General features: G+C 38.3%; 3 protein-coding genes across 3 annotated transcripts; all 3 read left to right on the top strand.

Moving 5' to 3' along the window:
- The first annotated feature begins 235 nt into the window (after positions 1 to 235).
- myl2a (myosin, light chain 2a, regulatory, cardiac, slow) lies at positions 236 to 4,372 on the top strand. The gene is made up of 7 exons (XM_057320035.1): positions 236 to 315; positions 1,391 to 1,483; positions 2,490 to 2,565; positions 3,694 to 3,798; positions 3,875 to 3,953; positions 4,034 to 4,082; positions 4,163 to 4,372. The coding sequence occupies exons 1-7, from the start codon at positions 313 to 315 to the stop codon at positions 4,265 to 4,267; spliced, it is 510 nt and encodes a 169-aa protein (XP_057176018.1). The 5' UTR covers positions 236 to 312; the 3' UTR covers positions 4,268 to 4,372.
- A 4,249-nt stretch (positions 4,373 to 8,621) lies between these two features.
- On the top strand, positions 8,622 to 22,035 carry LOC130545463 (serine/threonine-protein phosphatase PP1-gamma catalytic subunit A-like). The gene is given in 7 exon segments (XM_057319976.1): positions 8,622 to 8,881; positions 16,502 to 16,633; positions 16,994 to 17,224; positions 17,479 to 17,583; positions 19,469 to 19,692; positions 20,595 to 20,729; positions 20,855 to 22,035. Coding segments are annotated over 7 exon segments (972 nt in total). The 5' UTR covers positions 8,622 to 8,826; the 3' UTR covers positions 20,945 to 22,035.
- A 1,369-nt stretch (positions 22,036 to 23,404) lies between these two features.
- LOC130545510 (serine/threonine-protein phosphatase PP1-gamma catalytic subunit A-like) lies at positions 23,405 to 26,170 on the top strand. Its single transcript, XM_057320047.1, has 3 exons — positions 23,405 to 23,648; positions 24,551 to 24,685; positions 24,811 to 26,170. The coding sequence occupies exons 1-3, from the start codon at positions 23,469 to 23,471 to the stop codon at positions 24,898 to 24,900; spliced, it is 405 nt and encodes a 134-aa protein (XP_057176030.1). The 5' UTR covers positions 23,405 to 23,468; the 3' UTR covers positions 24,901 to 26,170.
- Positions 26,171 to 26,598: the final 428 nt, after the last annotated feature.

Genomic DNA, 26,598 nt, shown 5'->3' with positions numbered 1-26,598 from the left:
GAGAGAGCCGATGGCCATCACCGAATCAAACAGCTGAGGAATGAGCGAACATTTCTTCCATGTGTCCTCTAGAGAGCGAGACCCTGTTATTCTAAACCACTGTTGTTCCTAAATCACAATAGACCTTGAGCTTGGGGGTACACGCCTGTGCGTGTATGAAGAATCATCATCTACCTGTCACTTCCTAAAGAGGACATGTGTTATTTATATCGGCCAGTAGACAACAGCACGGATCATCTACAAAAGGCCTCCGTCAGCGTCTCATTGTTCAGCTGCCGTTTTGGAGTCCGTCATTGTTCATCTACATCAGCCATGGTGAGTAGAACCACAACACATTTACTGATGGTCACACGGACTCTGGTGCCGGTTGAGGTTATAGGTCGTGTACTTTGGCTGTTTTTGTGACATAATAATATATACAATTTTGAGCTAATCAGTTGAGAACGATGCATTTATTCAGCAGATGATTTTATCCCGAGACACTTATGAATGAGAGAGCATTTCATGTTTTGTAAATCCACTTAGGCTATTACAATACTTTCTTTTTAAAAAAATCTTAAATCTGTGTGTGCTTAAAACAAGAAATGTGTCTGCAGATCGGCTAAGAAAAATACATTTGAATTCAATTTTGTGGTTTTAAGCGTAAAAATTCTTGTTTGAAGTTTTTACACATTTTTCAGAAAACAAGATATGCAGTAATACCTTATGTCTTATTTCTTCAAGTAAATGCATCTTGAATTGAATTTCTTGATATTTGTACCTGACAATACAGAAATACATTTTTGCAGTCAAAATTAAAAAGACAGTTTGCAGTGTAAGCGGAAGTCGTTTCATTTAGTTTACTTCCAAAACTCTGCTCTTGCTCTTTTCTATTAGATTGTGTTAGACAAAAATTCTTCTGTTGAGTTTGTAGTAGGGATGTAACAAAATCAAAATCTCACTGTACAATAATACCTCGGTATAAAGCCCATGGTACGATGCTTATTGCGGCATTTAAAATGACAAATGATGACTTGGAAACGTGCCGTAAGCATCCTCTTTTCTTCATCCTCTAATCATAACTGTTGCTTAGAGTTATGAGTCATAGTATGAGATGGGTCAAATGAAATTTTTACCAAATAAAATATTTTCACAAGATGGACCTTGCCAAATGCAACATCTATTCTTTTTTCTAACATTCTTCATGTTAGGCCCGGAAGACCTATCGTTTCATACAGTCATGTGACCACGATGATATTGAGACAATTTTGCTATTGCGATAACACGATAACATTGTCACATCCCTAGTTTGTAATTTTGTCATTTATTTTTTCTGTCCTTCAAATAGTTCAGACATTTTGAATCTGATCTAGGATCTGATCTGGTGTGTAAAACTCTTTGTTTTCTACAGGCACCCAAGAAAGCGAAGAAACGGGCGGCAGAAGGAGCAAACTCCAACGTCTTCTCTATGTTTGAACAGGCTCAGATCCAGGAGTTTAAAGAGGTCTTGTGTGTTTTGTCATTCATAAAGAGCTACAGTATATGATATATGATGTGTCTGAGGCGCCTGCAGCGACCCGCGCTGTGGAATCTGATAGTCCTGTCTGATCCCTATTGAGGGCTGATATATATTTATAGAGACACTCCTTTGCATTCCGAATTCTGTTGGGATAAATGATACATGTGTGACACATTGTCTCTAACTTTGGTGGGAACCTTTGGAATTCAGCCTTTATTTTGTAATATAATGAAAGAAAAGCCCCATTCAGCATCTCAAATCTTCCTTCTAGCCAATGATAAGATTAAACTGTGAGCAAATCCAAACTTTATCTTGAACCTCACATAGATCTGTTTTCTGTTTGATCATAGACATCTCTCATCAAAGATGTCCTAGACCAAATATCCTCATCGTTGTTTTCCACGTTCATTCTAGAACTTGATTCTACAATATCAGTGCCGATCCTAGACGTCTGGGGCCCTATGCATACCTTTGTGGGGGGCACTTGTCATAATAGTTTAAATTAGATAAGCACAACTTTAAACTATAGGAAATAAAAATAATAAATCAATTGACATACTTAAAACTGAAAGACAAAAAATCTTAAACTGACAATTTAAGTCTAAAATGAAATTCACATTTTGATTCACATGTAAATACTCCTTTACCTAAAGTAACACATGGTTCTGGAACCATCCAGCTTTTTACTAATCAAATGAGTGATTAACAAAAATAAAACATGATAAATATAGTTTACTCTAGACAGCTAAGCGTACAAAAACACAGAAATTATTCTCTAAATGTGATGACACAAAAAATAGATATTATCATGGGCAAATGAAATACAGTGGTGTGCATTATAGCGGAGACTCACATGAACATTGTAAAGCTGGTTGTGTGACTATAAGTCATTCCCTGTAAATGCTATTGAAGTTAAAATATTGTGTATGTAACTTTGTATGTAAAAACGTTTTTTTTCTGGGGTAAAATATGTTTGTCTTCCATGTGTCAGGCGTTCACCATCATGGATCAGAACAGAGATGGATTCATTGACAAGAACGATCTGAGAGACACCTTTGCAGCTCTAGGTTGGTTTATTCAACTTTTCTGGAACACACATTTCTTAAAGGGGTCATATGGCGTGAACACGTGTTTTTCTGTGTCTTTGGTGTGTTATAAGTTGCTCATGCATGTATTAGACACGTAAAATTGCAGAAATGAAAGTGTGGGAACAAAAGAGTCATTCTATGTAAAAGCAAATGCTCACCCAGACCTGCCTGAAACGCCTCGTGTAGCCACACCCCCAGAAATCTACATCAGTTGGTGGTCTGATTTGACTAAGACCGCCCAAATGTATACGCAAGTAAGGTGGGCGTACCTGTCAGTACAACTGAAGAGGAACCTGATGTTCCAAATATGGTCAGAGGCGTTACATTTCCCTCACACGCTTGCAGTATTCCACCAATCACTACGCACTGGTTAACTGGCCAATCACAGCACACCTCGCTTTTCAGAGCCATGAGCTTTGTTCAAAATCTGCGCGTTTCAGAGAGGCGGAGCAAAGAGGAGATACAAACATGCACGCTGTGTGGAAAATACAGCGTTTTTGAACATTAAATCGTGTGCATTACATCTAAAACAAACCATAATATATTAGTTTTAGCCGTGTCATATGACCCCTTTAAAATGTCTACGGTCTTTAAAGCTGCTGTAACTTTTGGCTCCCTGATAGCATCTGGCTTACGTCTATTTGACATCTCCATTTACATCTGCAATACATAGTTTGCTCACCTGCAATACGTCTCGGAGATGTCTGCAGTAAGACGTCATATAGACATCTAGAAGATGTCTGTAAGATGTTTATGATTTAGAATGGATGTAAAGCTGTTCTTTCTAAGATGTTTAGCAGATGTTTCTACACAGCAGTTCTTTTCCAGATCTCCAGATCTTTAGCAGACGTATTACAGATGTACAGACGTCTCCGAGACGTATTGCAGATGAGCAAACTATGTATTGCAGATGTCTTGCAGATGTAAATGCAGACGTCAAATAGACGTAAGCCAGATGGAGTGTGCTATCTGGGCTTCAATACAATGTTAAAAGGAATAAAAAGATTCTCATTAAAAATCAGTAAATCAGTGTGAAGTGATCTTTACATCACTTAGATGTTGTCTGATATTTCCCATGATGCCTCTCTTCTGTCGTTTGACTGACAGGACGTCTGAATGTGAAACAGGAGGAGATTGACGACATGTTGAAGGAGGCGTCTGGACCCATCAATTTCACCGTTTTCCTCACTATGTTCGGAGAGAAACTCAAGGGTGAGACGGTCTTTTCTCAAAATGGCTATTAACAAAGTTTTCTATTTTTACGCCTGTGCTGTTTGTTAAATCACAGGTGCTGATCCCGAAGAAACCATCCTTAACGCCTTTAAAGTGTTTGATCCAGAGGGGAAAGGAATTCTGAAGAAAGAATAGTAATATTTCAGTTCATTCACTTTAGTTGACCGACTGCATTAAACAGACGTGTGAAACCTCTCTTTGTGTTTCTATTCAGTGTCACGCAGATGTTGACCACACAGGCGGACAGATTTTCAGCAGAGGAGGTGAGGGATACCATACAGGTGACAGTGATGGTGTCAGGTTGCCATGGATACAGTGACAGTGATTGTTTTCTCACCTGCAGATGGAGCAGATGTTCACCGCGTTCCCTCCGGACGCTGCTGGAAACCTGGACTACAATAATCTGGTTCACATCATCACACACGGAGAAGAGAAAGATCAGGAATAATTCATTTAGCCTTCAGCCAATCGCAGCGCTCGCTGTGTGTTTGTACCCGCCCATTTATTTATGATCAACAGGCTTTGTGAATAAAGTGTTTGCATTTTTCAATGATGTTGTGTCAAAATATGTTTGATGTTTTTCTCAAAATATACTTGCAAGATATTGTAATGAGTTAATGGGTAATAAGTAAATCAATTAGATCAGATAAATTACAGAACAATTATGATTAGATACTGAAGATCTAAGGTGTAGATTCAGTTCACTAATTCTTAAACTAGATCTCGCGAGACCTTCTCAAACTCTATGTGTGAAAACAACACAGACCCAACAGACGATTAAACAACAGCGACAAAAGTACCCTAATTTAATTGATAAAAATGAGTAAAATAAAATGAATATATAATAAAAAGAATAGAAAAAATGAATACTTAAACATTTGTAATAAAAACTCAAGTTATAATAAAATTATTATGATATTACATTTACATTTATTCATTTGGCAGACGCTTTTATCCAAAGTGACTTACAATAGGAGAGCATATAAACATTTTGTCAACACGCTAAACAGTACCGTTAGTTTACAATATTATTTTATGTATATTTTTAATTTTATTTCATATAATTTAATTTATTTTTAACAGTATTATATCATTTAATTTCATTAATATATAATATTTAAAATAATAATATACAAATATTTGTATTCAAAAAAGGAAACATAAATACATATAGAAATAAGACTATAAGAAAAAATAAGTGAAATATGTCATATTAAACTGTCCCCATATTTTAAACCCTATAACCTTAGCATAACTCGTCCTGCGCTACTTGTGCTACCAGGCTTGATCAATAATTCTCACATCATGTGGCTTATATGCAGTGTTGGGTGTAACTAGTAACTAAGTAATTAGTTACTGCAATTTAATGACTTTTCCCTTGAAAAGTAAAGTAAGGGATTACTCTTATTTTTCCTGTAATTTAATTACAGTTACTTCTGATGTAATTGAACTAAACATAAAACTGTGTAATATATTCAACAGTGGAAATGACATCAAAATTATAAGTCTAACTTTAAAATGTATGCTTTAATGAATCCTTCTCACATTTGTATACTTGTATACTTTAATACATTAATAATTGATGTAGTTATTTGTTATTTATTTGAATGAATTAAATAGGCTGTACTAAAGTAATTAGTAATAAGTAATTAACACTTTTTGGAGAGAGTGATTTGTACAGTAATCAAATTACACTATTGAATATGTAATTAGTAACTAGTAATTCATTACTTTTTCAGAGGAACTTTCCCAACACTGCTTATTTGTATTCAATTAACATACTGCATGGGTAAAAATCTCGAATTTACAGTTTTTAAAGATGGAAACATGTTTACAAAATGTGAATTGTCAAGTATTTTCATCAGGTTCTTTTAGAATAAAAACAGATCTCTGTAGTGGCCTTTAAAAAACCTTCACATGGTTGTTCCTTTTTTTTTTGAAGTTACAAAATCAAAACTGAACCCAAGCATTACAGGAATGATCCATTGCATGTTAAGAAAGAAAATGTCACACTTTCACACACACACAAAACATACAGTATTGTGTGTGACGTGTGGTTCATGACCCTCACTCGATGATGCTGATAACAGGTGGCTATTCTTTAGTTTTTTGCTGGGATAAAGTCAAAGCCCTGTGTTGTTATTTCTGTGCGTGGTCTGTAATGTAACACCCACCACACGTCTGTTTGATCCTGCCATCATTAAGAGCTCCGACGCGACACGAGCCACCGAGACAGTGTGTGAAATGTGATAGGATGGTGATTATATCATAACTTCACTGATGTGCACACTTTATAGTATTACATGCACATTTTTACATATCCAAATCACACTGCAGTGCTATAATGCTATATATTATGTGTATGTCCTTTGAATCGAACCCATGACCTTGGCATCGTTTGCTCCATGCTTTACTGTTTTTAGAAATATTTGGTAAAATATTGCTGTTTATATTACTTTTATGGTTTTCAAGTGTATTCAAGTATTCAAGTGACAAGTACTAAACGTTAACTCACAAGGTTAAACTTAAGCTAGATTTGTCTCGTCTGCAATCAAAAGTCAATATTATTGAAGATCTCATTATCATCTCAAACATTTCTCATTAAATTGACTGAAATCCAGATTATTTTACCTCTACAATCTACATTCATATACACCTCCATACTCTTCATGTGTCTGAACAATTACGCTCTCATTTGTTTCAGTTGAATTCCCCAAAGCTATTTTATGAGAAACATCTGCGACTGACTTGATACTTAAATGAAACAACTGAGCAAAAACATTTTCCTCTGGGCCACAGCACTGTGTGCTATTACATTTACGATCAATTAATCCTGATTCTTCCGTGGCAGATGACAGGTGGGATATCCCACGGATTTAAATTGGAGGAGGGATCAGAATATCATATGGGAAGGGACAGCAGCTCTTGTTTTAATGGCTCACTCATCTAATCCAGAGACTAGTGTTGGTATTGTTGGTAACAGACTGAAGCTGAAGAGTGATGGGCTGTAATCTGCTGTGCTTTACTCTTTTTTAAACCTTTTTAACATCTGGTTATAAAAGAGTACTACGAAATAATACATTAAAGTAAGGTTCATATTTAAAACACTCCAGTGGAACACACTGCAGAATTAAAACAACTCAGATTTACATACAGTATACTTTTGAAAGTAGCCTATACAGTATAGCAGATCTTCAAAAAACATAAATAGTAAAAAGCAGTATAAAGTTACATTATATTATATCACCATTATTTATCACTTAACACCACATGATTATTCTTGAACAATGGCATTTCCATTTCTTCTCTTTTTGCTTATGACAGTTAGGACAGAATCTTTTTAAAGTCCCCGTGAACCGGAAGTTGCGATTGTTTTTACTTCTGACGCATTTCCGAGTGAAAAGGAATTTCAAAGGAGACAATTAGTGGGCGTGGCTCGCGGCTTTTACTGCGAATTGATCGAATGTAAAAAACAGCTGTTGCATTTTGAAATGAAACTAGCAGCAGACTGACAGTTGAAGGGGAGGAGTTGACGGATGCTCCGCCCAAGCCGTGTAATTTACGTCATTTGAGATGGCTAGTCATTTCAGGGCGGAAGTGCATTTTAAGATTTTAACTGAATATTATGAGGGGACATGAATTAAAAAAATAAAATGGCCCACATTGCTAAGCTATTTACTATAAATGCTGCAATATTTCAGGAAAAAATAAGAATAGTCATTTTTAATTTCACTGGGACTTTTTTAAGGAATTTTAAAGGAAATATGGAAAGAGCACTACAATATTAAACAACATAAACTATATATATATATATATATATTAGTTTAAAGATGTGACTTTTATCTTAGACTATCATTTTCCATCAGATTCATCATGCTGCAGTCGTTATAACTTAACCAGACAACACGCAAAACACAGGTCAATGAAATTAATCTGTTGTGTAACTGTTTTGAATTTCTTGAGATTCAGAAAATGTCTATTCCATTCCTGCCATCCGACATCGACATGCTGTTGGTTACTTTACGTCTAACTCCGTAATTCAAAGAAAGACAGTTTTGACATCGAGTCACTGAAGATGACCGGACACAAACACTAGAGGGCGCCACATTTTCACCCAGTGAGCAAACTGAAGGCAAATAATGAAATAATACAAAAGGTGGTCATTAAAAAATATGGGGCATGGTTTGGTTATGTGGGACAGCTCTCTTCTGCCTATATAATCTTTACAAAGTGTAAATAACAGTTTACAGTTGGTATTAACTAATAAAGACATTGGTCAGATCTCAACAGAACAATGTAAAACACAGAAGGTTATTAATCTCTTATTTGGTTCTTCCTTAGTTGCCTATCAGTGGTAGTTCACTTCGTCACATTTGTGAGGTTATTGATGCATCAATACCATCGTTGCTTGTAATAAAGCTAAACTTTTCTGCCCTTTTACAAAAAGTAAACCCAATGTTGTTTGCTGTGGTTTATTCAGACACACCCTGTCCACGTTATGCAATTGACGTGAACATGATGCAAATGAAATGTCTAAAGAAAACATTTCCTAAGACATGTTAAAATACGATGTCCAACACGTTATCTTACTTTTTTAAAACATTATTGACACCTTATTCTTATTTGGTTGCTTTTAGATTGTCTGATAGTTTTGTGTGCGTGTTTTGACGCTTTGTCAATTGTATGCACAGAACCATAAAAACCGAAAGGAAAGACAAAAATCACATATGCTTCCTCTTTATTTCCCCGCCCTATTTTCATCAGTCGCGCAGCTGCGCGGTATTTATCCGCGGGCTCTGCCGCCGCCTTTGCGCGTGTGTATCCTTCCGCAGAGCCGGTGCGTCACAGCCGCAACACGCGCATCTGACGGCCGCCACAAACCCGGATTTTACATCTACTGTCGGGCGGTCTATCAGAGTTTGTGTTAATAAATCAGTTTATTGTTCTCATACGAGTTTCATCTGTCGTGTCCGGGTCGGTTTAGGCTTTATACGGCTAACGTTAGCCATGGCTGACATCGACAAACTCAACATAGACAGCATCATCCAGCGCCTGCTCGAGGGTGAGTTCAGACGTCAAACAGCGACAAAATTATTTTACAAGACGGCGAAATAATATCATAAATATTATTTTAATTACATATCTATATTTATCTGTGTGTCTTAGTTGTCTGACTCGCATTTATGTCTGTTGAGGTGAATTAGCAGAGCTAGCATTAGCTCTCATTTTTTACATGTCCAGTGGGTTTTGCCCCAAATCTTGCTAGTTCCCTACATAGACATCACATGTAGTATTTGAATATTAGATTATGTTGAGCGTTCTAGTTCTGGCAATATTCATTTGGAGCGTTCCCTAGGTAGACAACACTATGTGGTTCCAAGTCGCATCCGAGCTGTGTGAGTGTGCTCAAAACACAAATGCATAGACGTGTCCTATATGTGTGGCTATCAGAGTAACAATATTTCAGTTTTTTGTAGAATGGACCGTTCAGAGTGTTTTTTACAGGGTGACGTCATTAACAGAGTTCCCACACTGGAAGTTTAATGACTTAATATTGCACATTTATTTTCAGTCCACCTGCATAACAGGCAAGAACTTTTCTAAACTCAAGTTTAGTAGTAACGAATATTTGAAAAAAGAAACATGAAAATGTATTTGAGTTGTGTTTGTCATATTTGTATTTTATATGACATCTGTCACGCATGATATAAATCATGTACATCAGGATAACATGTTTTGTTCTCGGAGGATTATTCGTATTCATTGTAAACAAACAATGAATTTGGTAAATACTGCTTTGTGATTGGTGAGAAGGGTTTGTTTGTTGTTAATACTTTGTAATGAGAATATACAGTATGAATTTGGTAACGTCGTATTGGTCTTTGACAATATACTCTATTGTGGCGGTCAAAGGTTTCAATAATCATGTCTTGTCATAGTTCACTTGCAGAAAGGATGTTGACACCTTGAATCATCTTCACATATGTTTACAGGAACAGCTGAAATGGATTGAATCATCATCATCAAAATTTAATCATTTATCATATTAAATCAGTAGTTGTTTAACAGTAATGTTTATTAGAAATATTCATGTCACTCAAGTGTGTAATGGGCATACCCTCTGTTTTTATTGTGCTGACAGCATAGTGAGGCTCAGAGATGACGTATTTTTGTATGCAAACCCCGGAAGCGAGTTAGCATTTTACGACTTCCGGTTCCTTCACTCTAATGTCTATTGGTTCCATGTCTATTGGTTCTTTGAATGGGTTTTTGGTAAATCGCCCGAAATAAGATCTATGGCTAACAAAACCTCTGAATATTTTCACGTTTTATTTTATGACATTAAACACCAATCATAATCCGCTTGTGACTTTTTTAAAGCCTTTATTGTGTCTTAAAAACGGCGGTTGCTAACAAGTTGCTAAAAGCGACTACTTCCTTTGGCTGTGACATAGACGTCATCGCGCTTCTAAAGCGCACAAATAATGCAACATGGGCACAAATCTCTTAAATCGTAGATGTGGATTCATACACGGAGTAATAATTTACCAGGGAACACATTTTTATTTAGTTTGAAAGAGTTGTCGGAGGATTGGTGGTGGTGACGTTGATTTAGAGCGACCATAAATGTAGTCTGTTTATAGCATCGTGTTAGCTTTTTTACTTCTGACGATTGTATTTCTGCTTCAAAAATAACAAATGTGGTGTAAAGATTGTCTTGATAGACAAAACGTGTAATTGTCATAACCCTTTGTTGAACACAGAGCTTATTTTTTGCGATTTTCCAAAAGTCTATGGGAAAAATGCCTAGGCTTTCGGTCGAGGGAACCCGTGCGCCAGTAACTTCCGTGTTGGCATACAAAAACACGTCATCTCTTTGGCTCCCTATTGGCTTTGAATAGTTTGTAGTCAATGTGTCATTGAAGTGTGTACATTTAGGATGAAAATCGTCATTCTTTTGACTTTTTCCATAAAGTCTGGTTCGTTATTCCCTTATTAAACGTCTTGTCTTTTTGTCTGAACCTTTTTAAAATTTAGAATTTTTCTTCACATTTACGTCTGTGTGCTTCACATTGGTTGTTTTAATGTCTTAGAGCTATTTATTGAACAATCTTTGTAAGTTCTTCAGGAAAAATGTGAAGATGCAACTTATTTCTGGAGCTACGACAGCTAGAGGCGTAATCCGCTATTGTTAATTTTGGCCTGGAATCATCCACACTGATCACACTGACATGCAAAGCAACCAACCCAACCACCCTTCTGAATGTTTTATCTTGTCGAAGACATCTTATCACTAATGCATATCAAGTTTACTTGCAAACAAATATTGTACTTCAGAAGTGCTCATTGAACCGACCTAGACCTCGCAAAGACTGCTATAAAAGATACGGCTAATAATCTACTGTGTTGTTTAAGCTTGAAACTTGTGTTTTGGTGTATCGCGTGTCCTATTAAAAGAGGAGAAACTCTCTTAATTTCTCTCCTCCAGCAGAACACTGTTTGAACGAACAGAATGTTTTAATAATTAAACATTTCGCAGAAGAGCTGTTTTGAGTTTACCCTGCGTAAAGAAACAGGGTTTTGGGGCCAGACACATTTTTTTCGTATGGGTTGATCTCACGATACGCTATACACCTCCCAGCGTTTCTTAGAAACCTCTCCCTGTTCTTTTCCATCCCGTCAGAGTTAAGACGCACTTTGAGTATTGCTATACAGCCTAGAAACCTGGCCGGGGTGCGAGGCTGTGCTGGTATTAAAACGGCTGTTCTCTTGGCAGTCTCTGTTGTGTTACGCTTATGTAACCGCACACAAGGAACCGACTCATATAGGGAGTGTGTATTCACAACCCATAGTCATGTGTGTCAAGATTGGGTGTTTTCAGATTCATGAATGGAAATGTTTAATATAGTTAAAAAGTTTTGATAATCGTCTGATTGTGTCTGTCAGAGTTTCGTTTGAATAGATAGTGTTATGTGTTCTGTTTGTTGTACAGTGACTCGCCCGTGTTTTAAAGATGGGGTAACATGCTATGTTATGCATTCTGACTTCTTTACACTGTTAAACGTGCCGGCTTCTCATGCTTAACATGGTCAACTTGTTAAAAAACGAGTTGGACGTATGACGTAGTATTTCTGTGCTTGATACACTCCCCCAGCACTCCAACTTGTTTCGGAAAGTTTTTTATAATGCCGGTTTCGTAACAATGATGTAAAAAAACATGAAGGGATTAATGCGATGATGTGTTGTGTGCTCGTGCTGTAGTTCCGTCCCCCTGCCGCCTCCAGCAGCTCGCCTTTTTCCGCAAATAATGGTACAGCTGTATCTCCCTTTTATAAATTTGATCAAACTAAATACTCTTTGAATATATGAAGTAGACATATGCCCGGTTAACCGAAAATATGTATCACGTGATTTATGCACAATTTGTGAGTGCAGTACGGTAAAATGCTGCTGCATCCGAAAGCCAGAGGGCGCTCTCGTGCAGAAACTCCAAATACGCACTGCAGAAGAAGACCTTAACACACGTAGATCTAGGAAATGCCTGAGGACATGTTTTTATCACCGATCCTCAAGCCTCCTCAGGTATTTTTATGATAATAAAGTAGGGCTGGGCGATATGGCAAAAAAGTAAACTCGATAGTTTTTTTCTATATTGATCGATAACGATATTTATTTCGATATATATTTAATAAAAAAACTGTATTTAAAAGAATCTATTTTAAATACAGTTTGTTAACAAAAGTTAACCTTTAACCAGTTAAAATTCAATTAAATTAATGCACTGTTGCAACACAGAGGATATTAGGCCATAAACAACATGTAGCAGTTCATTCAGTCTCATTTTGACTCCATTGACTCGTTAAGTAAAGGGAGTGTTCATTCAGTACATTCAACCAATGAAAGGGTTTCGTTACTGCGTACATTCGAACGCTATTGGCTCAGCACCTGCGCACATACATAACGCTGCAATAATGTCTTGCTGGAGTAGTGGGATTCATTCAATGCATTCAGTGAACCTTAAAGACATCTCACATACACTGTGGTACATTTCTTTAATGATGCAAGCATCTTACATACAAGGTTCAATATTTTAATGTGCACACAAACTCACTTCATTACATCTCTGATCTGTACAGGGCGGCGCTGGTTTGTTTCATAAGCACCAGCTCATGTTAGCAGGTATGTTAACGATGGATATAAAAACGTTTGTGCTTGAGTTTCGAAGTAACTCGCTTGCAATTGCGCCTCAAGTTTGTTTTGTTTAACCGGCGATTGCGAAAAAAATGAGACACTTGATAAACCGCGTGATGACAACTCGAGGTTAGTTTCACCTTTGTTTCCGCTTCCAGTAATGTTTTCCTCCTCATGTTGAGTTTTCTTTGCCAAGTGCAGTATGAAATGGACTTTGTACTTTGACGCGCATGATAAAAGCTGCACGCTGACTGACTGTTGTTGTGTTTATTTCTGCGTTCTGTTAGACTGTAAAATTAATCCAGACAATAGCTTATCATCGGTTTTGAAATACATTCTATCGCGATTCGATATGATATCGTTTATCGGCACAGCCCTATAATAAAGTATATTTATAATGATCATGTTTGACGGGTGTTGCTGTTTTAAATGCACGTTATAAGCGACTTAAACTTGCACTGCTTTTAGATCGAGCAGCATTTCCTACTGATCCCAGAGCCGTGCTTCACGGACAAACAACGCATCAATAAATAATCGATATTTTGCATTATCGCAGCCAACTCGGTTTCAGCAGGATTTAGTGCTAACCGCAGTTAACCGGGCACATGTCTAATATGAAGTATGCAATACTACTGTATAGTTACTCAAGAATAATATGAGATTTGCAGAAACTGCGTGTGTTACCTCATCTTTTAACTCATGACAGGTATTTTGGTGTTCTAGGGCTGTGTGATATTAAAGAAAAATGCGATAACATGCTAAATAATGCGATATTCAATATGCAATACGATATTTCTTTTTCTAAAATCTATTTAAACTCAATTTTAAAATGTATTGAAAAAATTATGTAATCAAAAGTGCTGCACTATATTAAAGAAAAATGTGATATACAATAATTTGCTAAATAATGCGATGTGCTATAGAATAAAGGTTCAAGTTTGTAAAATATATATTTAAAAACTGAAAATGATATAACCAACAAACATATTTTACAATACAATATTTCTGATTATTGATCATCTTCCACACATCAGACACAGTCTCTCTGCTATCTGCATCAACCTAACACTTATAGACTACAGACCACTTATAAACACTGTAGACAGACGCACTTCAGGTTTCAGTTTTATTTACTTTTTTTTTTAAATCTCACATATATATTTGAAACTTTAAGATATTCGTTTTACATTTTGATTCGGTTAAAAGTTTTAAATAATTCAGTTATTGACAAATTTCGCGATATGCATATTTGCGATATTTAGATCATTTCGTTATATTGCACAGCCCTATTGTGTACGCAGGTTTTACACTCGCTAATATACTTCAAATAAAGTCAAACTGACCTACAACAGTCTCTCCGGCTTTCTGTTGTGGCTTTGCTTGAGATTAGTAGTGTGTTTTGGAAATAATGTGCATTGTGGCTGCAAAGTGCTTCGGTTTCACTTTTTTCTTCATGTTTATGTTATTCCAAGTATTTTTTGGCTTAGGTTGTATTGTACTGACACGCAAGTGCTTTTATAGCAGATAACAATATTTTGATCTGACTGTTGATCCTTGAGTATATTTGATGGTTAATCAGACGGTCACATTAGATTATTTGTACCAAGTTCTGAGAATCTGTAAATGACTGAATATCCCGATCATGCAGGGATGTGTTTCCTGTAGGCGATGTATGCAGTAGTAAAATTGTTGCGCAACACGTAGTGTGTGTTATGCGAGTTCGCAGGCATGTGTGCAGTTGTTCTGCTGATGTAAGAAGGTGTTGTTTGGAATGTGTGTCTCATTCTAGAGAGTTTGTGTGTGCTGTTTTTGTGTTGTTATTCTTGTTTAGATCACAGTTTAAAGCGGATATGTTCAGTACGCAGCAGAATCATGCCAGAGCTGCAGTATTGAGCTGCTTTCCTATGTGCCAGTTGCTCAAAACAAGCGTTAAAAATAGAAATGATGGGCAGAAACAGGGCAGCTGAGTGCACAGGCCGAGCTTTGACTGTTCCCTTGAGCAGAGCTCCTGCAAAATAAATCTGAGACTGAGAGATGGAAGTGGCAGGCAGGACTCAGGAGGCTGTACATGATGGGAAAAGGGGATCCGGTCCGATCTGAACTGCTTTACGCGTTACACTTGAATCCTGTAGATCTCTTTGATCCTTCTCAAGTAGGCCACAGAAGATGACTTCAGTAATGCAAACCTACTTCACTGGCATTCTTGTACATCATAAAATGCTCTGGTGTAGAAATCTGTGTCTGCACGTAACATTTGTACATATTGTACGTCATTAAGAGGTAAATTGTGTAATAAAGAATGTACTGAGCATGGATGCTTTTGGCGCAACAGGATTTGGTCATTTACACCTCTGACAAAAATCGAAAGTGTTTTGTTGTGGTTTTAAAATTAGTATTTAGAGTTTTTGTTTTGTGCACTTTTGTTTGTTGTTTGTTTCGGTTTGTTATTCTGAAATGTAGGGCTGCAACTAACGATTATTTTGATAATCGATTAGTTGGACGATTATTTTTTCGATTAATCAGATAAAAAGTTTAATGGGATCTTTTGCTTATAATGACTAAATCAGAGATGGGAAACATATACACAACTGAACTCATTTGCCTTCTCCCAAAATGTTGTGGATGTCTCCCTAATTAACACACCAAGACTGAGTTGATTCATGTGCGTCATATTAGAAGCAGCTGACAATAGCCTCTCCCAAACGTGGGAGGGAGGGGGCGGTTGGCCAAAGAAATCTTTTTTTTTGTGGCATGAAAAGTGAGATATTTGTCATTCAAATGTAGTGAAGTACCGTAAAAAGTATCAAGAAAAAATAATATGTAAGTATAGTACAAAAAGTGTACTTTGTTACTTCCCACCTCTGATATAAATAAACCCCAAATCAGGGTATTTAGCCCATATGTACTTTGCAAAGTGCAAACGCCACACATTGGGTTTTACAAATATAATCTTTAATTTGGTCATTTAAAACACCTCTCCCTTTAAAACCGCGCGGCTTTAAGAGATGCATGCAAAACACGTCTGACTTTAAAACTGCGCAACTTGTGCTGCACGGAGACGCATGCAGGGAAAGACACGTCTGACTTTAAAACTGCGCAACTTGTGCTGCACGGAGACGCATGCAGGGAAAGATACGTCTGACTTTAAAACTGCGCACCTCGCGCTGCACAGAGAGACCTGTTTGACTTTAAAACTGCAGCTCATGCTGCATGGAGGGACATTTAAAAGGGAAGAAGACGCGCTTGATTTATAACTGCGCAGCTCGCAAGTGACGTCACAGACCAACTAATCGATAATGAAATTTGTTGACCACTATTTTCATTATCGATAATTATCGATTAGTTGTTGCAGCCCTACTGCAATGCGGTTCATCGTTTGACAGCCTCTGTGTCATAAACATAATTTTAGTTTACTATGATTTGTGATCTGGTTTGTTTCTCCCTTTTGATATTTATTTTGTTGACGGTGTGTTTGTTTGTGCGATTGCAGTGAGGGGATCGAAGCCCGGAAAGAACGTTCAGCTTCATGAGAATGAAATCCGTGGCTTGTGTCTGAAATCCAGAGAAATCTTCCTCAGTCAGCCCATCCTTCTGGAGCTGGAGGCTCCGCTGAAGATCTGCGGTGAGAAACGCACACAAACACACGCTCTACTGTATCAACCATTAAAATCACACCACGTGTTTGACTTTCAACTTACGATTGATTGAACACACATTCACTAACATCACTGAGTTAACCTCTTCAATTAATATTCTTCTCATTGTAGTTGAAACGGTTTAGTTATTTAACTGTGTCCCACACGTTTTCTTTTGAGTTGTATAATTAATTTAGCATTATAGCATTGAATGTGTCTTCACGAGGGCTTTATACTGGAGTCCGTGGAGATTTGTTTAATGGGTTGGATGACATCGTGTCATCATGAAATGACCTCACCAGCAGGTGATGATGATATGATCAGAACATCAACTCTCATCCCCACAGGTGATATCCACGGGCAGTACTACGATCTGCTCAGGCTCTTTGAGTATGGAGGATACCCACCCGAGAGCAACTACCTGTTCCTGGGCGACTACGTGGACCGCGGCAAACAGTCTCTGGAAACCATCTGTCTGCTGCTGGCGTACAAGATCAAATACCCCGAGAACTTCTTCCTGCTGAGAGGGAATCACGAGTGTGCCTCCATCAATCGCATCTATGGCTTTTATGATGAGTGTGAGTATGAACAGTGGTTTAGCCACGTGAACATGTGGATGTTTTCATAATATTGTAGTACAGCAGGACATTAGTACAGAACAGAACTGTTTGTTCTGTGCAGAATTAATTATTGAGAGAGAGAGAGAGGCAGGCGGAGCCGAGGGTGAATTGTGTATTTTTAGCACAGACCTCTCTCTATATTCATTGACACTGTAATGTCTTAAACGCTGTACTGTGGTGTGTGTTTATGTTGGTGTTTGTTTGCTGTTCAGGCCGGAGACGCTACAACATCAAGCTCTGGAAGACCTTCACGGACTGTTTCAACTGTCTGCCCATCGCCGCCATTGTGGACGAGAAGATCTTTTGTTGTCATGGAGGTGGGTGTGGCTCTGTTTGGTGACAGCAGAATTTTATTTGGGGGTCCCCCTGTGCCCCCGATACAATCAACTATTTTCAATGTTTGATTATTTGCACGCATGCTTTAAACCTAACACACCCAGTTCTATCAGTTGTATCTGTGTTGTGTTGTGATTGTCAAAACATTTGATAATTGTATTACTTCCAATTTTAGGTGAACTGTCCCTTTAAATTATGAGCACAGACCATACAAAGGTTGTGGAATTTATTGTTCAATGCGTTTAACTATTTGCAAACATTTTATTTAAAAAATCATTTTAATTTAATTTGAACCACAATCTATAGACACATTTTTAAAGGGTGATTCACATTTCGCGTCTAAAACCGTGCGGAAGATGTGAGCCGCGCCACTTTCTCTAGTCAAATGACCCGCTGTGTGTGCGCGGCACTCTGAAAAGTTGAGCTTTTCCATCTCGATGCCGCGTCTAGAAAAATGTGGTTTGAGCACCGGATGCGCGTCGTGACCGCGTCGCTCCCTATTTGCGCGCGCCTAGTGCGTGTCTACATTTAGAATAACACAGCCTTTGAGGATGATTTAATCTTTTTTATTTATTTAGTGTATTTACTTGATAACCATTAAATTAATTTACAGTATGCACACAATTATTCTAACCTTATCCCAAATACAACGCTGAATTGACAGATAATTATAAATTACATGAATCGCATAGATTACGTAAGGGATAATCCACAGCTAGCCATGCGTTAAAGGGTTTTAATTCACGACGTAGAGGCTTATACCTTGGTCATTTGCCAAGTTAAAGCTGTTATTGATGTTTACAGTGTCAGTTTAGATCAAACAGGTGAAAATGACGGTTATTTTGTCAGTTCATTTTAAATGTAATCAAACTGACTGGAGTTACCCGTGCGTTAAAGGATTTTAATGCACACCTTCCAGCCAATCAGAATCCAGTATTCAAACAGACCATGGTATAAATATTTTTGATCTAAATCAGCATTTTGACATTTGCATCAGTGAATACTGTCGGATGTTCAACATTTCTATCGTGAAACACTTAACAGTTGTCAATAATTGAATGTTTTTAGTCACTTACAGCATAGCGTGTGTGGCACAGCACTCTTTCGACTTTAAAACTGAAGTGTCTTGCTGAACTACAGCTGACGCTCCATCTTCTTTGATTTGATTGGTCACTGCTCAGCTCCGTAACCAGTAACTCCCGCCTCCTTTCATTTGAGTGGCCACCTCACTTATTTTGATGTTGCAATGTTGCATTTAGTCAGTAATAATTTCATGTGCCCTTGGGGGCCCCCTAGTGGCGGCAACGCCCTAAGCAGCTGCTTAGTTGGCTTATAGGGAGCGCCGGCTCAGGGTGACCGACAGCCAATCATATACTCTACTAAGTGCATGAATGTTTTAGAAGGTAGACACTTAGAAACTTCCACATCCAAGATATTAGTCAAACTGTGATGGCAAACTGGACTCTGGAAAGACCGTATTATTTGTTTAAGGTGACACCCGGTGCATCATTTCTATAGATGTGTGCCCGTTACGAGCTTTTTTTATCAGCCGTGTTGATCTGACAATTATGCAGTTGAAAGCGATAACACTGGGTTTGCAGACGTGCGGTGCAAATCAGGATTAATGATTAACTAGTAACAGGATTACGTGTACCCAGAGTTAGAAATGACTATTGTTCTAGAACAAGAGAAAGTCAAATATCAACATAAAATGATGATTGTCTTCATTTACAGTAAAAACAAATGATCTCCAGTTTTGTTTAGAACGTCTTTATTTAGAAAACAGGATTGTAGTGCACTGCCCATCACAGATTGAGTTTTCTCTAGAACGTCACATATGATCTTTTCTGTGCCGGTGTTCTTCAGGCTTGTCTCCAGACCTGCAGTCTATGGAGCAGATCAGATGAATCATGAGACCCACAGATGTTCCAGATCAAGGTCTCCTGTGTGATCTGCTGTGGTCGGATCCAGATAAAGATGTGCTGGGCTGGGGTGAGAACGACAGGGGCGTCTCCTTCACTTTTGGAGCTGAAGTGGTAGCCAAGTTCCTCCACAAACACGACCTGGATCTCATCTGCCGGGCCCATCAGGTGACTTCCTCGCATTCAGACTAAATCTAGTTTCACATTTATCCACCCTGAATAATCAAGCCCATCAGCCTCGTGGAGCTGGAATAATCCCCAGCATCGAGACATAGATGAACCGTGACTCGCATCTACCTTTCATGAAAGTGCTTCGAGTCAGACTGGTTCGTACCTAGCCAAAGCAGATGAGTCTGCACGTTTGAGATGACGTCTTTGACATCGAGACTTCTGCTTTTCTATGTGAAGAGCGGGTGTGATCCTCACAGCAGCTGTGTGTTCTGTTCCTATAGTTGCAAACACTAAACACTCTCTGTGTTCCGTCTGCCGCTGCCGTGTTGTGTAAGATTAGTGTTTCTAATATAAGATAGGCTGACATCTGGCATCGCCCGGTGTTGCTCGGAAGCCGTAAATACGATAGACTTACAATAGATACACGAGGGCCAAAGTATCAACATTTGGACTTTATTCCTACGTGATGAGTGTGGAAGTGTTTTCTGTAAACTTGATGAGCTCAGTCATGGAAACAGACGGTCTGATGTTCAGATGCTGTTACTTGTTCGACCACTAGGTGGCCTGCTTGCGTCACCATATAAATGAATGGGCAGCTAGAGAAAAGGAATCAGGATTTTTTAGGTCGCACATTTTCTGTGATAGCTGCGTATAGTACACGCTCATCCACGTGTCCAAACATTGAGATCGAGATGTAGCCCATGGTTCATACACGTTTCATGTCTATATCTGTCTCTCTCTATACGCTCTTCTGTACGTCCTGATTGTTGTTTCTCTAGCTCAGTTAGTATAGCATTGTGCTAGCAACACCGAGGTCATGGGTTTGATCTCCAGGCAACACACAGATGAAAAAAGGGTCGATTGAAGGCACAGATGTATAAATGTAAATTGTCATGTAGGTGGTGGAAGACGGCTACGAGTTCTTTGCTAAGAGGCAGCTGGTGACCCTGTTCTCCGCACCGAACTACTGTGGAGAGTTCGATAACGCCGGAGCCATGATGAGCGTAGACGAGACCCTCATGTGTTCTTTTCAGGTGCACAGCCGTCTTTATTTTACACGCCGCTTCTGCTCACTGTATTATACATTCAATATAAATCAGCTGAATCCAAGAACCGTTTTTGTCTTTGCTTCTAATCAAATATATTTGCTTTCCTAAAGATTTTGAAACCAGCTGAGAAGAAGAAACCAAACTCCAGTCGCCCAGTGACCCCACCCAGGAACATGGTGACCAAACAGGCCAAGAAATGAGGCGGGACTTCATCATACAGTCTTCATGCGTCACAGTTTGGGAGGCGTGTCGATCTGGCTTCCACTGACTGGGAACTGTTGACTGCGTGTGTTGTTTTAATTCTTGTATTTTTCTTCCGTTTACGTCCTTTTTCACCAGCGACACGTGGACTCCGATATTAGAGGGGTTTTTTTGTTTTGTTTTTTTGGAGACAGCAATGGCTTTTATAACCTTAACTACTTCAGGATGACACATCTTGGTTTTAAGCAAGCTCCGCCCAATGTAACCATGACAACACCCTTTCCCCGTTTATAAATACAGGGAGAAACTCTGGAGTTTTAAATCGAATTCTATGTTTCACACGATATCCGCTCCTAACGGCTCGTTCAGACCACTGTGAACAAACGAAATGTTTTCACTTGATAGTACGAAGTAGATAGCACCTAAAACATGTTTGTTCTTTTGTGCCATGAGATTTGATATTCAGTCCACTCATGTTTTACAATACTTTTGTCGTTATTGTGTCTTGGAATTCTTTTAAAAGCCGAAAGCAGGATATAACAGAACATGAATGAATGAATGTTTGAAATCTGTTTGCAGTATTTGGTGTGAAAGCTTGTGCGTATGCGAGTGAGAGACGTGGAATGAAGGAAATGAAGATTCTTTGAGGTGGTAACCAACTTAATGTTCAGTTTGTATGTCTAAGTTGTTTGTTTTCCTGTTCGTTTTTGACAAGATGCCTTGTATTCTTACTCCATTATGTCTGGTATCAGTTGATTCATGTAACCGGCGATGTGTTTGCGTCGCATTATGGGCATGTTGATTGATTTATCACAAAAGGACTTTTTTGTTGCATGCATCTAGTATTCGAATAAGACACAGGGCCTTGGCTTTCTCAGGGCATGCGACATTCAGCATGCCTTTAGAATAATGTAGCTCCTCATCAGGTATATCACATCAGGAAAACTTTTTTCTTGCAAATTTTTACAGTATTTCATATAAATTCTATGTGTAACCTAAACCCACTGTAAATATACAGGAAATGTTTTGTCCAGTCTTGGCAATAATTCAGTTTTCACTCTATAAATAAATGGGAGGAGTGAGAATTGCACTTGTTGTTTTTGTTATCTGTTTTTATTCATGTTGTGGTCCTCAAAAATATTTGATTTCTCTCAAAATTAAGTCGTTTATAATTTCCTCTGAGATTTTACCACCTAAAATCTATATCTATAGAGACACCTACCATCCAGTCAGTTTTCTATCAATAAATCCTACTCTAAAAAGTTTTATTGTGATTTACTCAATTTCTTTGGTGACACAATTTACACTCAAAAACATCGAGTACATTTTAAACCTGTGAAATCAATGAATTATTACTGTAAAAATTGAGTAAATTTAAGTAAATCTGAATAACTAAATTATTTTCAATTTCAAATAAAATTGAGTATAAAATAACTGAGTTACTCATGATGCGCAGAATTTATCGTTTATATCGCGGGAAGACTAATTCCTATCGTGTGGGGAATTTCTACCGGTATATCGCAAACGATATAATATCGCCCATCCCTAATTCAAACAGACCATGGTATAAATATTTTTGATCTAAATCAGCATTTTGACATTTGCATCAGTGAATACTGTCGGATGTTCAACATTTCTATCGTGAAACACTTAACAGTTGTCAATAATTGAATGTTTTTAGTCACTTACAGCATAGCGTGTGTGGCACAGCACTCTTTCGACTTTAAAACTGAAGTGTCTTGCTGAACTACAGCTGACGCTCCATCTTCTTTGATTTGATTGGTCACTGCTCAGCTCCGTAACCAGTAACTCCCGCCTCCTTTCATTTGAGTGGCCACCTCACTTATTTTGATGTTGCAATGTTGCATTTAGTCAGTAATAATTTCATGTGCCCTTGGGGGCCCCCTAGTGGCGGCAACGCCCTAAGCAGCTGCTTAGTTGGCTTATAGGGAGCGCCGGCTCAGGGTGACCGACAGCCAATCATATACTCTACTAAGTGCATGAATGTTTTAGAAGGTAGACACTTAGAAACTTCCACATCCAAGATATTAGTCAAACTGTGATGGCAAACTGGACTCTGGAAAGACCGTATTATTTGTTTAAGGTGACACCCGGTGCATCATTTCTATAGATGTGTGCCCGTTACGAGCTTTTTTTATCAGCCGTGTTGATCTGACAATTATGCAGTTGAAAGCGATAACACTGGGTTTGCAGACGTGCGGTGCAAATCAGGATTAATGATTAACTAGTAACAGGATTACGTGTACCCAGAGTTAGAAATGACTATTGTTCTAGAACAAGAGAAAGTCAAATATCAACATAAAATGATGATTGTCTTCATTTACAGTAAAAACAAATGATCTCCAGTTTTGTTTAGAACGTCTTTATTTAGAAAACAGGATTGTAGTGCACTGCCCATCACAGATTGAGTTTTCTCTAGAACGTCACATATGATCTTTTCTGTGCCGGTGTTCTTCAGGCTTGTCTCCAGACCTGCAGTCTATGGAGCAGATCAGATGAATCATGAGACCCACAGATGTTCCAGATCAAGGTCTCCTGTGTGATCTGCTGTGGTCGGATCCAGATAAAGATGTGCTGGGCTGGGGTGAGAACGACAGGGGCGTCTCCTTCACTTTTGGAGCTGAAGTGGTAGCCAAGTTCCTCCACAAACACGACCTGGATCTCATCTGCCGGGCCCATCAGGTGACTTCCTCGCATTCAGACTAAATCTAGTTTCACATTTATCCACCCTGAATAATCAAGCCCATCAGCCTCGTGGAGCTGGAATAATCCCCAGCATCGAGACATAGATGAACCGTGACTCGCATCTACCTTTCATGAAAGTGCTTCGAGTCAGACTGGTTCGTACCTAGCCAAAGCAGATGAGTCTGCACGTTTGAGATGACGTCTTTGACATCGAGACTTCTGCTTTTCTATGTGAAGAGCGGGTGTGATCCTCACAGCAGCTGTGTGTTCTGTTCCTATAGTTGCAAACACTAAACACTCTCTGTGTTCCGTCTGCCGCTGCCGTGTTGTGTAAGATTAGTGTTTCTAATATAAGATAGGCTGACATCTGGCATCGCCCGGTGTTGCTCGGAAGCCGTAAATACGATAGACTTACAATAGATACACGAGGGCCAAAGTATCAACATTTGGACTTTATTCCTACGTGATGAGTGTGGAAGTGTTTTCTGTAAACTTGATGAGCTCAGTCATGGAAACAGACGGTCTGATGTTCAGATGCTGTTACTTGTTCGACCACTAGGTGGCCTGCTTGCGTCACCATATAAATGAATGGGCAGCTAGAGAAAAGGAATCAGGATTTTTTAGGTCGCACATTTTCTGTGATAGCTGCGTATAGTACACGCTCATCCACGTGTCCAAACATTGAGATCGAGATGTAGCCCATGGTTCATACACGTTTCATGTCTATATCTGTCTCTCTCTATACGCTCTTCTGTACGTCCTGATTGTTGTTTCTCTAGCTCAGTTAGTATAGCATTGTGCTAGCAACACCGAGGTCATGGGTTTGATCTCCAGGCAACACACAGATGAAAAAAGGGTCGATTGAAGGCACAGATGTATAAATGTAAATTGTCATGTAGGTGGTGGAAGACGGCTACGAGTTCTTTGCTAAGAGGCAGCTGGTGACCCTGTTCTCCGCACCGAACTACTGTGGAGAGTTCGATAACGCCGGAGCCATGATGAGCGTAGACGAGACCCTCATGTGTTCTTTTCAGGTGCACAGCCGTCTTTATTTTACACGCCGCTTCTGCTCACTGTATTATACATTCAATATAAATCAGCTGAATCCAAGAACCGTTTTTGTCTTTGCTTCTAATCAAATATATTTGCTTTCCTAAAGATTTTGAAACCAGCTGAGAAGAAGAAACCAAACTCCAGTCGCCCAGTGACCCCACCCAGGAACATGGTGACCAAACAGGCCAAGAAATGAGGCGGGACTTCATCATACAGTCTTCATGCGTCACAGTTTGGGAGGCGTGTCGATCTGGCTTCCACTGACTGGGAACTGTTGACTGCGTGTGTTGTTTTAATTCTTCTTGTATTTTTCTTCCGTTTACGTCCTTTTTCACCAGCGACACGTGGACTCCGATATTAGAGGGGTTTTTTTGTTTTGTTTTTTTGGAGACAGCAATGGCTTTTATAACCTTAACTACTTCAGGATGACACATCTTGGTTTTAAGCAAGCTCCGCCCAATGTAACCATGACAACACCCTTTCCCCGTTTATAAATACAGGGAGAAACTCTGGAGTTTTAAATCGAATTCTATGTTTCACACGATATCCGCTCCTAACGGCTCGTTCAGACCACTGTGAACAAACGAAATGTTTTCACTTGATAGTACGAAGTAGATAGCACCTAAAACATGTTTGTTCTTTTGTGCCATGAGATTTGATATTCAGTCCACTCATGTTTTACAATACTTTTGTCGTTATTGTGTCTTGGAATTCTTTTAAAAGCCGAAAGCAGGATATAACAGAACATGAATGAATGAATGTTTGAAATCTGTTTGCAGTATTTGGTGTGAAAGCTTGTGCGTATGCGAGTGAGAGACGTGGAATGAAGGAAATGAAGATTCTTTGAGGTGGTAACCAACTTAATGTTCAGTTTGTATGTCTAAGTTGTTTGTTTTCCTGTTCGTTTTTGACAAGATGCCTTGTATTCTTACTCCATTATGTCTGGTATCAGTTGATTCATGTAACCGGCGATGTGTTTGCGTCGCATTATGGGCATGTTGATTGATTTATCACAAAAGGACTTTTTTGTTGCATGCATCTAGTATTCGAATAAGACACAGGGCCTTGGCTTTCTCAGGGCATGCGACATTCAGCATGCCTTTAGAATAATGTAGCTCCTCATCAGGTATATCACATCAGGAAAACTTTTTTCTTGCAAATTTTTACAGTATTTCATATAAATTCTATGTGTAACCTAAACCCACTGTAAATATACAGGAAATGTTTTGTCCAGTCTTGGCAATAATTCAGTTTTCACTCTATAAATAAATGGGAGGAGTGAGAATTGCACTTGTTGTTTTTGTTATCTGTTTTTATTCATGTTGTGGTCCTCAAAAATATTTGATTTCTCTCAAAATTAAGTCGTTTATAATTTCCTCTGAGATTTTACCACCTAAAATCTATATCTATAGAGACACTTACCATCCAGTCAGTTTTCTATCAATAAATCCTACTCTAAAAAGTTTTATTGTGATTTACTCAATTTCTTTGGTGACACAATTTACACTCAAAAACATCGAGTACATTTTAAACCTGTGAAATCAATGAATTATTACTGTAAAAATTGAGTAAATTTAAGTAAATCTGAATAACTAAATTATTTTCAATTTCAAATAAAATTGAGTATAAAATAACTGAGTTACTCATGATGCGCATGTGATCACTTTAGCCGCGAATTTTACTTTATTTAATCAGTTGTGTTAACGACAATTGATAGGAATTACTTGATTATTTAAATTTTTAAAACTGATCAGTACAAGTAAATGATCCTCAAAATATTTATAATGGAATTCACCTAAATATTAAGGGGACATAAAAAATATAATTTCATGTAAAACTTAATATATGTACATTTTACAAAAATTAACAGTTGGGTTTTAAGTCGATTTTTTAC

This window comes from Triplophysa rosa, linkage group LG2 (genome assembly GCF_024868665.1).
Source record: "Triplophysa rosa linkage group LG2, Trosa_1v2, whole genome shotgun sequence".
Taxonomy (NCBI): domain Eukaryota; kingdom Metazoa; phylum Chordata; class Actinopteri; order Cypriniformes; family Nemacheilidae; genus Triplophysa; species Triplophysa rosa.
This window is presented reverse-complemented; position numbering and strand designations above follow the sequence as displayed.

Excerpts from the sequence above, each read along its gene's own strand:
- myl2a (XM_057320035.1), top strand. Across the intron at positions 3,799-3,874 it reads GTTCGGAGAGAAACTCAAGG|GTGCTGATCCCGAAGAAACC; the intron begins GTGAGACGGTCT and ends GTTAAATCACAG. Across the intron at positions 3,954-4,033 it reads GGAATTCTGAAGAAAGAATA|TGTCACGCAGATGTTGACCA; the intron begins GTAATATTTCAG and ends GTTTCTATTCAG.
- LOC130545510 (XM_057320047.1), top strand. The coding sequence starts at position 23,469 with ATGAGACCCACAGATGTTCCAGATCAAGGTCTCCTGTGTGATCTGCTG. Across the intron at positions 23,649-24,550 it reads TCATCTGCCGGGCCCATCAG|GTGGTGGAAGACGGCTACGA; the intron begins GTGACTTCCTCG and ends ATTGTCATGTAG. Across the intron at positions 24,686-24,810 it reads CCCTCATGTGTTCTTTTCAG|ATTTTGAAACCAGCTGAGAA; the intron begins GTGCACAGCCGT and ends GCTTTCCTAAAG.